The sequence below is a fragment of the Lipophrys pholis genome (assembly GCF_963383615.2).
Source record: "Lipophrys pholis genome assembly, chromosome: 20".
Lineage (NCBI taxonomy): Eukaryota > Metazoa > Chordata > Actinopteri > Blenniiformes > Blenniidae > Lipophrys > Lipophrys pholis.
The window spans coordinates 19,004,621-19,017,625 of record NC_137648.1 but is presented as its reverse complement, the minus strand read 5'-3'; the positions used below and the strand labels follow the sequence as shown (position 1 = coordinate 19,017,625).

The 13,005-nt window shown below is 43.6% G+C and overlaps 1 protein-coding gene across 1 annotated transcript in view; it reads left to right on the top strand.

Annotated features, from left to right (window-relative positions):
• The window catches only part of odad2 (outer dynein arm docking complex subunit 2), a gene marked incomplete at both ends in the record, with an annotated part of 91,927 nt that overhangs the window by 58,289 nt on the left and 20,633 nt on the right, over positions 1 to 13,005 (top strand). Inside the window, 2 exon segments of the mRNA XM_080489972.1 lie at positions 8,357 to 8,628; positions 10,849 to 11,008. Coding sequence (XP_080346098.1) covers positions 8,357 to 8,628; positions 10,849 to 11,008 — 432 coding nt within the window.

The window sequence follows — 13,005 nt, the reverse complement described above, 5'->3', positions numbered from 1 at the left end:
CTCCTCGCCGAGAGAAAAAAAACAAAAAAAAAACGGGCGAAGATACTGCGAAGAGTTATGGAGGAACTGAAACGTTCCGATGAAAGTTCTGGAGCTGGCATTAACAAACGAGCGGGTCCGAACATGCCTCTCTGTTATTTTAGCGTCAGGTTTTTTTGTTGTTTTTTTTTTAGGCGCGGAAGAACAGTTTGTTAATTCAACTGGGATCATTTGGGGTGATAAAATCTGAGGTTGGGTTCTGCTGCTTGACAGAAGCGTCTATCACCTCCACGTCAGCACGCTACCGGAGACACCCCCCCCCCCCCCCCCCCCCCCCCCCTCCTGTGGAGCAGCCGGTTGTGTATTCTCGGAAAGCCGTGTTTAAGGATCAGTGCAGGACAGAAGAGTATTGGGTGTTCCAAGTCGCAGTAACTAATTTTAAAGGAATGACTCGCAGCGAGTCGTAATGGCCGTTGGGTTTGACTCTGGATTACTTTGAGCACGCCTCACCTCACTGATTAGTGTCCCAAATGTTTAAAAAAAAAAAAAAAAAAAAAACCTCTTCTGAAGACAGTAATTGGGCCATTTCTTTTCTTTTTTTTCTTTTTTTTAAACAACCTGCAAATTTTCTCATCCGTCACACTTTCCACTGAAGCTGGCGAACTACTGGACAAATACGTCTGTGGCTTTCACAAGTCGCCACACTATGTAATTCCAACCTGGTTTACATGGAGCAATTAAAGTTCCCCCGTCTGGAGTGAAAACATCATCTCGCATGAGGGGCAGATTATGTGTGCAGGAGTGTTAAAAAAAAAAAATTGGGTTTGTAATGGTGCGAGGTGTTGACATTAAGTTAACACTGATTTCATGTAATTGCCGCCTTTCGCAGTCGGATCCTTCAGTACGCGAGTGATGACGGACGCCACGGCTAAGACAGGGTGTTCCCGGCTTGATTCACGGTTTCACTTTTACCCCCCCCCCCCCCTCCGTGCTTTAAAAGACGCTAAAAAAGAACGCCTTGCAGTTCGGCTCCCCTCGTCTTCTTTGCCGACAGTGAAGCAGAGATACTTGATTGCCTGAGCGAGTCGTGTGTTTTCCGTAAAAAGGATCTGAGTCAACATTGGAAGTTTCGGGGCAAAAAACAAACGTTAGGAGTGCAAAGGAAATAAAAAACGTTCACTACGAGCGCGCCCCTGGCAGCCCCGACCAAACCCACATACAAATGAACTGAAGTGATATAAAACAATACAAGAGTGAGTGACGTTTGTATATAAAACATACAAGAGATTTGAAGCCGGTCCAGAAGAAAAAAATAATAATAAAAATTACACTGACGTATGACGTGCACTTTAAAACTGTCTTGGAAGAAATAGTCGGGGCCACGTTAAACTAACGTTTCCTTCACGGTCCGGAGAGAAGACAAAGCTCCAGATGTTGAGAAAGATTTTAAGACTTCTGAAGTATTTAGAATAAACATCATTTATTTAGTCCCTTTCATATTAACGCCCGGAGTCCGACGCCGTAACGAGCCGGCGTTGATTCAGTTTCATCTATTAAAATGAGGAAAATGTTACAAACTCTGGTCGCTTTTTTTGTTGGTGTGTGATGATAATCGAGGTTGGACCGGGGTCGTGGTGTGAAGCGTTCGGTGAGTTGGCTTCAGCTTTCGCCGTCGCTGTCAGGAACCTGGAGTGGTATCACGTTGGTATAAGTTCTAACGGCTTGTTGTGGGAGCAGCGATACTGAGGCCTCGTTTATACAACATTTTCAAGCAAAAAAGTCACTTCAGACCTGCTTCAGATCGAGCTGCCGGATTTAAAACGGCCAGATGATGGATTAATACACTGATGTTTACGTGCTCTGTGTCTTCTCTGTGTTTGGTGTATTTCTGTGGCGGAGTTACAGCGCCACCTGTAATTACCACCACACGTTACTTACATCGTTTTGAGTCATTTCCCCGGTTTGGTCTGGACAGGAATCTTTTTAAGAACCAGGGGGAGAAAAAAGATGCTTTGGTCTTTTTTAACAGGTCGAACACTTTCATCCATTTTGTTGTTCCGTGACATGTTAAGGAGTTTTTATCAATTACAGTTGACTTTTTTATAATTTGAGTCATAACAGCATTTCTAAATGTGATAAAACGGTTTACATTTACATTAGTCTTGTGAACCTCCAGGGTTCTCCAGAGCCGTGGCTCCTCGCTTCTTGGAGTCGGAGACAAAGGGAGCAGATGGAATTCATGAACTCCGGCCCGACGTGAAACCGAGCTGTGAACAGGAATCCCCCGCGGAGCCGCCAGCCCCGGTGACGTGGGTCGTCGTGATTGATGTCATTTTAACGCTGCTACCTGCTGAATCGATCCGCTCGCCCACACACTGGACGCTCGGCGTGAAGCTGGCCCGACCAGACAGACGCTTCGGAGGAGGCGGATGATGATTGAGGAGATGCTGGTGACGAGCAGTGTAGCCACAATTACCTTGAAAAAGTAATCTGATTGCTGGTTACTACAATAGTAACACTACAATATTAATGCTACAATAATAATGCTACAATAGTAACGCTACACTAATAATGCTACAATAATAATGCTACAATAGTAACACTACAATAATAATGCTACACTAATAATGTTACAATAGTAACACTACAATAATAATGCTACACTAATAATGTTACAATAGTAACGCTACAATAATAATGCAACAATACTAATGCTACAATAGCAACACTACAATAATAATGCTACAATAATAACGCTACAATAGTAACGCTACAATAATAATGCAACAATAGTAACGCTACAATAGTAACACTACAATAATAATGCTTCACTAATAATGTTACAATAGCAACGCTACAATAATAATGCAACAATAATAATGCTACAATAATAACGCTACAATAATAACGCTACAATAGTAACGCTACAGTAGTAATGCAACAATAGTAACGCTACAATAATAACGCTACACTAATAACGCTACAATAATAACGCTACAATAGTAATGCTACAATAATGCTACACTAATAACGCTACAATAATAACGGTACAATAGTAACGCTACAGTAGTAATGCAACAATAGTAATGCTACAATAATAACGCTACAATAATAACGCTACAATAATAACGCTACACTAATAACGCTACAATAGTAATGCTACAATAATGCTACACTAATAACGCTACAATAATAACGCTACAATAATAACGGTTTACTGGTTTGGAAACAGATTAGATTAATTAGATTACTGGTTACTGAAAAAAGGGGTCATATGAGAGTAACGTGTTACTAATTAACGCGTTCCCGGCATCACTGGTGACAAGCCTCTGTGTTTCCCCGGCGAAGGTCATGTGGAGGTTGAGATAAGACTGAGGAAGTCAGAGGAGGTAACACACAAGTTTAACCCGGGCGAAGGAGTCAAACTTACATATTGTGTAGATCCTGAGCAAATAAACCCAACCTGACCTTAATTAAAGTGATTACATGACTGGGGCCTTTCATAGCATGTTTGCACAAGCTGTTAGTAAAAGTTAACTTCCCCCGTTAAATGAAAATAAGCACAAATAAACAATAATTACACAGAGCCCTAACCCTTCATACGGCTCCCGCTGCTTAGTCACGTCCCTTCGAATCACTAGCTTGGATAAACCCCAGAGGAACACACAGCTGAGGGCTTCAGAACGAATGAGTCACGGGCCACAACGTGACAGGTTTATAATGGAAGTCAATGAGAGGGTGCATCAGCGGTGATCAGCTATATACAGCCAGGATCTCTCTCTCTCTCTCTCTCTCTCTCTCTCTCTCTCTCTCTCTCTCTCTCTCTCTCTCTCTCTCTCTCTCTCTCTCTCTCTTCTCTGGGACACCGGAGGATCTCTGGGTCGTCATCGTCCTGTTGAAGATGAAGACGCGTCAAAAAGCGCCGTGGATATTAGATATGAGACGATTTAGCAGCGGAGTCGTGCTGGGATGGAACGTGATCCGCTCCCTTTACGAGCATCAACAACAGGTTTACGGGACTGTAAAGTGCGTCTGCAGCAGACAGTGGGTTTTAACGCAGACTCCGCGCACGGTGCACGGGCCGTAAAAACAAATACCCCGAGTGACGACGTTCCCGTCTGGATGTTTACACTCCTGCACCATAAAGCGCACGCCCACAGATAATTATTTCATTAAGAGGAAATTTACAATGCTGGAGCACTATTTCAGCAGGTGCTACGTTTTTACAATCCTCGGGGTGTACTCTAATAGAAAAACGCAGTTTTAGGGGAAAAAACAAAACAAAACCCGGAGCTGCTGTCTCTAACTGTTTTTGTTCCTTGACAACTGTTAGCTTGAGCATTAGCCACTAAAATAAACAATAGCTCACATTTTATAGAAGCTATTTGTTGCTGTGTGCATGTTGGTAGTTTATACAAAACGCTTCCTTTCTGCTTATTGTCTCAGTCGTTCCGCTAAAAGGAAATCTGAGGCCTCGTTTACACGATGACGTTTCAAGAAAACGCATCGTTTTGAGCTTACGTATAAGTCAAAACACAAGAATTCATCTTCACTAGAAACGGGGACAAATGGCTTATTTACAAGCAGAAACAAATAAACAAAAGAGGCTGGACTACGACGTATATTTTTAAGAGGACTGATCTATAGTACATATTTCAAAATATTTGCCGAATGATTGTTTGTATTTTCTTTGTTTTTAAATGTGTTTTTGTTTTGTTCTGCTTCTATAAATCTCATGATTTGTACCTTGTGTACAGTTGAACATCAAAATAAAATAAAATGTAAAAAAACAAAACAAAAAAAACAACACATAATTTTTGTGTTTTCGTTACAGAAAAGTTTCGCGTTTACACGACAATGTTGTAAAAACAATGTCCGTTTGAAGGAAGAAAAAACAAGAAGTTCTGAAAACGATGTAGTTAGCATGCCAGGCCATGAGTTGGCGCTGTTGGTTTTTTTTAAGTACCCGGGACATAAATTGGATTGTTATTACGGTGACTGTCAAAATAAAGCTACCGAGTCCCAGGAGGATATGGACTGGGAGCCGTGACACGCTGGAGGAAAACGTTGTTCTTATTGTCCATCGACTGAGCATGTGCAGAACAACTAGTTGCTCCAGCCGTGGTGCACATGTGCAGCAGTTTTGTTTTCTGAAAGTTGTGTTTTGCCTCGTTTCCACGGAAACCGAGTCGGAGCATTTTTAAAAAGTTGTGTTTTCAGTGGCTCCGAGCACCAAAACACAACAAAAGATTTTCGGTTGAAAATGTCATGTGAGCAGTTTAAAACTGTAGCACCAGTAACTTTAAACCCACGCGCTTCGTTGTTAAACTTCTTGCAGATAATCGTTCCTTCCTTCGTCTCTGCGTTCGTTTGTTCGACGCCCCAATGTTTACTCTGCTAATCAGAACCGAGCACGGCGAGGAAGTGCAGTTTGAACTCGGAGCTCGGCTGCTCAGCCCAAAGAAATGCATGTTCCCTACAAATGAGGCAGCATGTAGGAAGGAAATGAAACGGCGTTTCCAACAGAATTACGCGTTTTGCCAAAAAAACATTCTTACAACAAAGAAATATCCCACCAGACACAAATGTCCTTACTTTGTATATTTATCCACTGAGGTCTAGTAATTGTATAAGTGGGTTTGAAGAGCATTTCCAGCATCGTGATGCTCGGCGAGGAAATAAGAGATTAAATAGAGGACCGTTACCTTCATCCCATCAGACAAAGCAGCAGTTTAACGTCTTTACATTACACGTACACAAATGTTCACGGTTAAGTTTTAGACACAAGGTTTAATTAGCAGTGAGGTTCTGAGGATGTAATTAGAGTCAATCTGCTGGTAATCAGGGTTTTTTTTAGGCTGGAACAAGTGTAGACCGCCTCATCTTAATCCAATGTTTATTTTCTGGTGTGGCCTTCCAACTCTTTTATCCAAGTTTTGTCTTTCAGGGTAAAACTGTGAGTTCAGTTCAATGGAGAAGTTCGATTTTCTGTTCTTTTGTAAACAACTGTCTCCTCTTCTCATGTCAGCTGAGGTTAAAGGTCATCGCAGTCTGTCGTCTTCATGACAATATTGTACTTGAAAGGATCGGGAAACTAGGAGATGCTCTACAATCGGGATGTTAATCTAATGAAGATGCTCTATAATCTGGATCTTAATCTAATGGAGATGCTCTATAATCTGGATGTTAGAGGAGGAAGATACTCTATAATCTGGATGTCAATACAATGAAGATGCTCTATAATCTGGATTTTACGGGAGCGATGTGCTATATAATCTGGATGTTACAGGAGGAAGATGCTCTATAATGTGGATGTTAATGGAATGGAGATGCTCTTTGAACTAGATTTTACAGGAGCAATTTGCTCTTTAGTCTGGATGTTAGAGGAAGATGTTCTATAATCTGGATGTTAGTAGGAGGAAGATACTCTATAATATAAATGTTAGTGGGGAAGATGCTCTATAATCTGGGTGTGAGAGGAGCAAGATGCTCTATACTCTTGATGTTAGTAGGAAGAAGATGCTCTATAATCTGGGTGTGAGAGGAGCAAGATGCTCTATACTCTTGATGTTAGTAGGAAGAAGATGCTCTATAATCTGGATGTTAGAGGAGGAGGAGGAGGAGGAGGAGGAGGAGGAGGAGGATGCTCTATAATCTGGAGGTTAGGGGAGGAAGATGCTCTATAATCTAAATGTTAGAGGGGGAAGATGCTCTATAATCTGGATGTTAGAGGAGGAAGATGTTCTGTAATCTATTGGTTTCTGACCTGGAACTTTATACATCAGGTTTATTGTTTGAGCGAGAGAGTAAATATCGTGCTTTTAACCAGTGTCGGTCTCGAGCTTCCCTGCAGCCTCCTCCAGACTCTCTCCGCTTCAGACAGCCTACTTTCTGCAGCCCGCTGCCTCCCTCTCCTCCCTCTCCTCCCTCTCCAGCCCTCCGCCCCGGAACCGGTGTAAACCATCCACGCTATGTTCGCAGGCTCGGGCCGCGTGCTAGGAAACATGAGCAGGGTGAGATATTCAGAGTCCCGGGCGGCGCCGAGCAGGCCGCCGCATAAAGCGGAGGAGGAGACGGCGGTCCGTGCGGTTTGCGCTCAGGATCTCAGGAGGGGAACATGTGAGCAGGGAATGGGCCACTGGAAACGGGATTATTGTTGCACACAGCAGAGAGACGCAGGAGGGACCCGCGACAGGTAAAACCGTCCCGCGCCGCAGGTTCACTGTGCGTTTTCTCCTCTTGTCAAAGTTGGACGGATCTACCTAAAGAATACACGTCCAGCTTTGAATGAACAGGAGCTTGCATGACTCATTAATCTGATACAGAAATTGAGGAATAGAACAGGAAAAAAAGTGGATTTACTTTTCTTGATCGTTCTTTTTTTTTTTTTTTTTTTGCACAAACTTGCTGCAGATGGCACCACATCACGGTGCGTCCTTCTCCCTCCGTGACAGCTTCAGTATTGAGTCCGCACACGGGAATCCTAAATTGAAGGTGAAGGGAGGCAGGAATAAAACAACATGTCACATCTCTGGAGCCTTGCAGGCTTGTTTGTTTTGCATCAGAAAGCGGTGAAAGCAACCAACTAAAATAAAGCGTCAGTGAAGAGTAGAGGAGGAATATTCAAGGTGATCGCACTTAAATTCTACTGGATTGTGGATTAAAACGTCAAGTTGGATTCTGATGATTGGTTGATAACTTTTTTTTATGCAAAATCCAGTTTATTTGCATTAAATGGAATTCAGTGACAAAGACAATAAGGAGAGGCTAAATAGGGAGAATAAAGATTTACAATTATTGTGCACAAGTAAAGTGAAAGTTTTTCAAGCACCTATCGGAATTTAATTTTTTTTTTTTTTTTTTTTTTTTAATGTGTCACTTTTGCCACACATCTGCACCACTTTCGGAGAGAGTGGAAAAAAACCTTTGTTGTGATATGGAGATGTTTGCACTCTAATGACGCATCACAACAGCGCCGTAACGCACGGTGCGCAGCGGCTGCATGCTGTGTGTGTGTGTGTGTGTGTGTGTGTGTGTGTGTGTGTGTGTGTGTGTGTGTGTGTGTGTGTGTGTGTTGTGAGAGAGAGAGAGAGAGAGCGAGAGAGAGAGAGAGAGAGCGAGAGAGAGAGAGCGGACAAACTAATTCCACAGATCACAGTGAAATTATCAGTTATCTGCGACTCTGCGTGTTTTCAAGGACCACTTTTGGCTCATTCTCCAGGAATGAAAGTTGTTGGCATTTTTCTTCTCTACGGATCCTCTCGGACCAAAGGTCTTTTTGGGGGGTTTATTGATGTTATATATAAAACGTCCTTTGTAACACATTCACATTTCTCCAACAGGTGAGACGGGTGGACACTGTGATAAATCCCTGGAGATTTTTTTTTCCCCCCCCTCTATCTTTTTTAAATTAATTTATTTTTGTACTTTTTTTTTACGCGCGAGAGAAATCTGTGGACTTGTGGAGCCAAAGATGAACACCATCGTGTTTAACAAGCTGAGCAGTCAGGTCCTCTTTGAGGAGAAAGCGAAAGAGGTGGAAATGAGCAGCAGAAATTACTTGGAAGTCATCGACGGGCAGCATCCAGACCTCCTCTCCAGCAACCAGACCATCAGAGACAACCAGGCGATCAGACACAGGCGGAGCGGGTAAGTTGGACAACTTTTTTCTTTTCTTTCTTTCGTGCGCTGCTGGTCAGCATGTGTGGATGTGGGTTGAATGGAGTCCGGGAACTCCTTTCTGACGAGACAAAACTATATTTCACGTGGAATGTGGGAAAATGAGAAGAGTAGTGTTTGATTGTCTCTTCACCTGTTAAGACACCAGTTGAAATATCCACATCAGATAAGATATATTGGGTCACGATCTAAAAACACGTTACCGAGCTATGCACGTGCACATTAGTTAACAACAATCCAGCGAAATAGTCTGCAAGTTTGTGCGTAATTACGCGCTTATGCACTAAAATCAGAGACATTTACGCAGGGACAAAAGCTGCACTAAGTTGGTCGTTTTGTCGTTCCCACTTGTTTTCACTATCCAGTCACTATGAAACTAATTCGGTCCTCCAGCTTGAACCGTTTTTTTTTGTCCCCAGTGAGGATGAGATGGTTCAGAAAATGCATATTCACCGTGCTCCAGTCTGATTTGTGTTTTGGTGTTGATGCGCACCGCTAATCTTGGAATTATTAAGTAGGTCAGCCTCGTTCAGTAGCGCGTCTTATAGAGGTCTCCATCTGTTTCTAATAAATAAATTCACCCTTGAGCTCCCTGTGTGGTCTAGTCAATCACATCAAGTCCTGCTGTGTTGTTTTTTGTTTTTTATATATATATATGGGCCATACTTTGTTTTTCTGTGATAGGAAGCAGGTGTTATGGGAGATCTGTTTATATTTGCATGTTTACCGGGAACATATGAGCGAGATAAGAGGGCTTCAGGGAGCCTGCTCAAGGAGAAACCTTCGGCTGTATGGAAACAATATGAGGTGAACTCGTGTAACTGTAAAGTGGAAGCGTCTGTACTAATGAGGGACATTAAAATATTAAACACAGAGGTGCGAGTGTGTGTGTGTGTGTGTGTGTGCTGAACCAAAAGTTCAGAACATGGAGTGAAATGTCCTTTCGGATGTTCATAGCGATCTAGATTACAAGGAAAATATTTGTAGAACATGAACCTCAGGCAGACTTTGAGGTTAGACTGAAATATGTTACATCTGCAGTCAGTGGCGCTGTTTTTTTGGGGGGTTGAGATAAAGAGCGGAGCGCAGCGCAGCGCCACACTGACATCTACAGGTTTGTTCAACCTGGAGCTCCAGGTGAGGCTCAATCAAATAGCTTCACATATTTCAGGATAAACTTTAAGACAAAAAAAAATCTTTTCGGCATATTAAACGGTGCAAAAACAGAATTTAATCATATTTCTTCTCACGTACTGATCCTGTCTTTTCTCGTTTTGTATCTTTCGCACGTGATTGTAATCACTTTATTTATGACTCACGGTCTTTGGTTTATTCTTTGAAGAGGAAAAAGCAGAAGTGTTATTTATACTTTTGGGGGTGTATTTTTGGGTGTATAAAAGCTTTAGCGGTGGCCGTGACCCGGTTACATTGTGCGTAATTTCCACTCTATTCGGCGCGTAAAAGCCAATCAGGCCAAAATATATATATATATAAAAAACGAGAAAAAAAACACAATGTTTTTGTTTATTTCGTTGCAACGTGTTGTGGTTTGAGGGGACACACAATAAAAAATAAACTCTCTCTCTCTTTTTTTCTCTCTTTCTTTCCCTCCTCTCTCTGCTCTTAATTGCCGTGCTTCTGGTGAGAAAATTGTGCACGGATTTAGAGCTCCATGTGTCACGACTAACGCATCCAGACAACATGCCGCTCCACTTAGGGACTCTCTCCACCAGCAGCTGCACGACATTGATTGGTGCACTTCAGTTAACAGATTCCTCCTCGTGGCTCCAAATACCAGATTGTTTCACGATCACAGAGAGGCAGGGGGTTGAGTCCAGTCTGGACTGTTTACCAACAGTTGATGTCATGACAGGGAGAGACTAAACAGATCAGGTTTAATGGATTTCTCAACTCGCCGCAGATTTGCACTATAATGCACCTGCATGTGTGAGGGTCATTGTTTGGAGTTATTTTAATTGACCAGAATGGAGGCAGCCAGAGACTTGATCCGTGTAATTTTACAGCTTTTTAAATGTCTGCCTTATTGGCACGCCTGCTTTCAATCTGTGATCATTTACTCCAAATTGATATGGTTTATTTTCATGTATCTTAAGGCGAGTGGAGGCTTGATCCTCCCCATCTTGTCTCACCGCACGTTTTCTGCTTCTCACACGCCGTTCTCTCCCTCAGGGGTCGTCCCAGCGGCGGTAAGGTGCGACACAAGCGCCAGGCCCTCCAGGACATGGCTCGGCCGCTCAAGCAGTGGCTCTACAAGCACAGAGACAACCCCTACCCCACCAAGACCGAGAAGATCCTGCTGGCTCTGGGCTCGCAAATGACCCTGGTCCAGGTCAGTCCTCCAAGAACTTTAAAATCTACACAAACGTCACCGAAAGTTTTGACCAGTTTAAATCTGAAGCAGGGATTTCTGATGAAGAGGCAGTGAGCAGATGTTTTTACATTATTTGAACTCTGCTGTGTAGTGGGTATTCATTTTTTATTTTTTTTATTAGTTTTTTAGTTTGATCACATCCAGAAGCCGTCACGGAGGCTGTTCTGGAGAAAATGTGGCCTGAATGCAGATCAGGGTTTGAATCCTCCAGCTCTCAGTGCTGTTGTTTAAATTTCACACTGAGGTGAAAAACTCCTGTAGGTCAGCGCTCCGTCACCGTTCTCAACGTCTCAGTTCCTCAGAGGCAGTTTTACGTCATGAAATCCACCAAAAATATTATATTCAGCCTATTTATTATCACGTCGAGTCGGATTCCAAACCAGGGGTTTGAGAATCCTTCACTGTCTGTGCTCCAGTGCATTACTACAGACAGAATCTCTGCCTCAGGTGGTATTGCTCCCTCTACTGATGACAGAACACAACTCGACAAACTGAACTCCGATCAAACTTGTGTGTGTGTGTGTGTGTGTGTGTGTGTGTGTGTGTGTGCAGTATCATCTGGCTGACAAGGTCAGTGATACGGCCTCAGAGAGTCTGTGGCGGCTGCTTCGGGCCGCCGGCCACGGCGCTTAATCTGGTTCTCATTTCGGGAGGCCTGACGGAGGTGTTTGTTTTGGTGAGAGCGAGCGGAGTGCGGAGGAATGCTTTGTGTTGGACACCGGGGATGCTGCGCCGTACACACACACACACACACACACACACACACACACACACACACACACACACACACACACACACACACACACACACACACACACACACACACACACACACACACACACACACACACACACACACACAGAAACACCAGCAGCCGGGTCAGAGGTCATGAGGAGGATTTGTAGAAGTTGGGTGAAGACGATCAGCAGCATTATTCTCACATTCTTCAGCTGGACGGATGTTTCTGTTGAATTACTTTCATTGGCTGCTTGATTTGCTGCACTCTGCTGGGATGATGAGCCGTCTGGTGGAAAAGCTAATGCCAGAAATTTGTCAAAAAACTGAAAATTGTTATCTTCTATTGTGCTGCGAAGAAATAAAAAGAAATATTTGAGAGTTTGGGACTGCATTTCAGACAGAGCTTGTCATTTAAACGCCGCTCTTGGGTCATTCAATTGGCATTTTTCACTATTTCCTGACATTTACAAACCTTGAAAATTCATCATGTATTCAAAATAACAACCGCAAATCACGTGATGCGAAAGAAATGTATTAATTATAGCTCTCTATTGCTGTTTCTCTATGCCTGGCCATTGACGGAGGCTCACAGCTACGCGGTTCTTCCACTGTGGCGTCCAATCCGTCCCTCTGCCTGCTTTTTCCCCTTGGAAACACCCACCTGGCACCAGGTGTCTAACGACACTAAATCTGTCATGTTTCAGCTCAAAGGGCAGATTTTTTTTTCCTTTTTTTTTTTTCCGTGTAAACGCTTGTGAGCTCTGCCCTCAGACTTCATGCTGACGACGCGCTGCCATCTCTCCATCACGCCACAGACCGGCCCTTTTGCTTTATAATCTCTCTGGTTGTCATCTGAGCAGGCGCGCCATCCTGCTCTGTCCTCCCTCACCTCGTTGACGTTCGTCCTCACGCCCTCATTAGCCACGACGGTCCCAAACCTCGCATGGTCTCACCCCCACCCCCACCCCCACCCCGCCTGTCCTCACCAGGCCTGACCACATGTACCAGATGCCCCCCCCCCCCCCCCCCCCCTCCTCCGGTGTGCCACAGCGCCGGGCTCCAGACAAAAGGATGTGGGATGGTCTCAGTTAAAAGGGAACATGATACCGAAAGAGGATCAGAAAAAAAATAAGTACTCTAGCATACGGCCCCACGAACCCAGCCCCTTCATAAGCCGCTTGAAATCTATTGAGCATGAAAAGTTATTCTAGTATAAC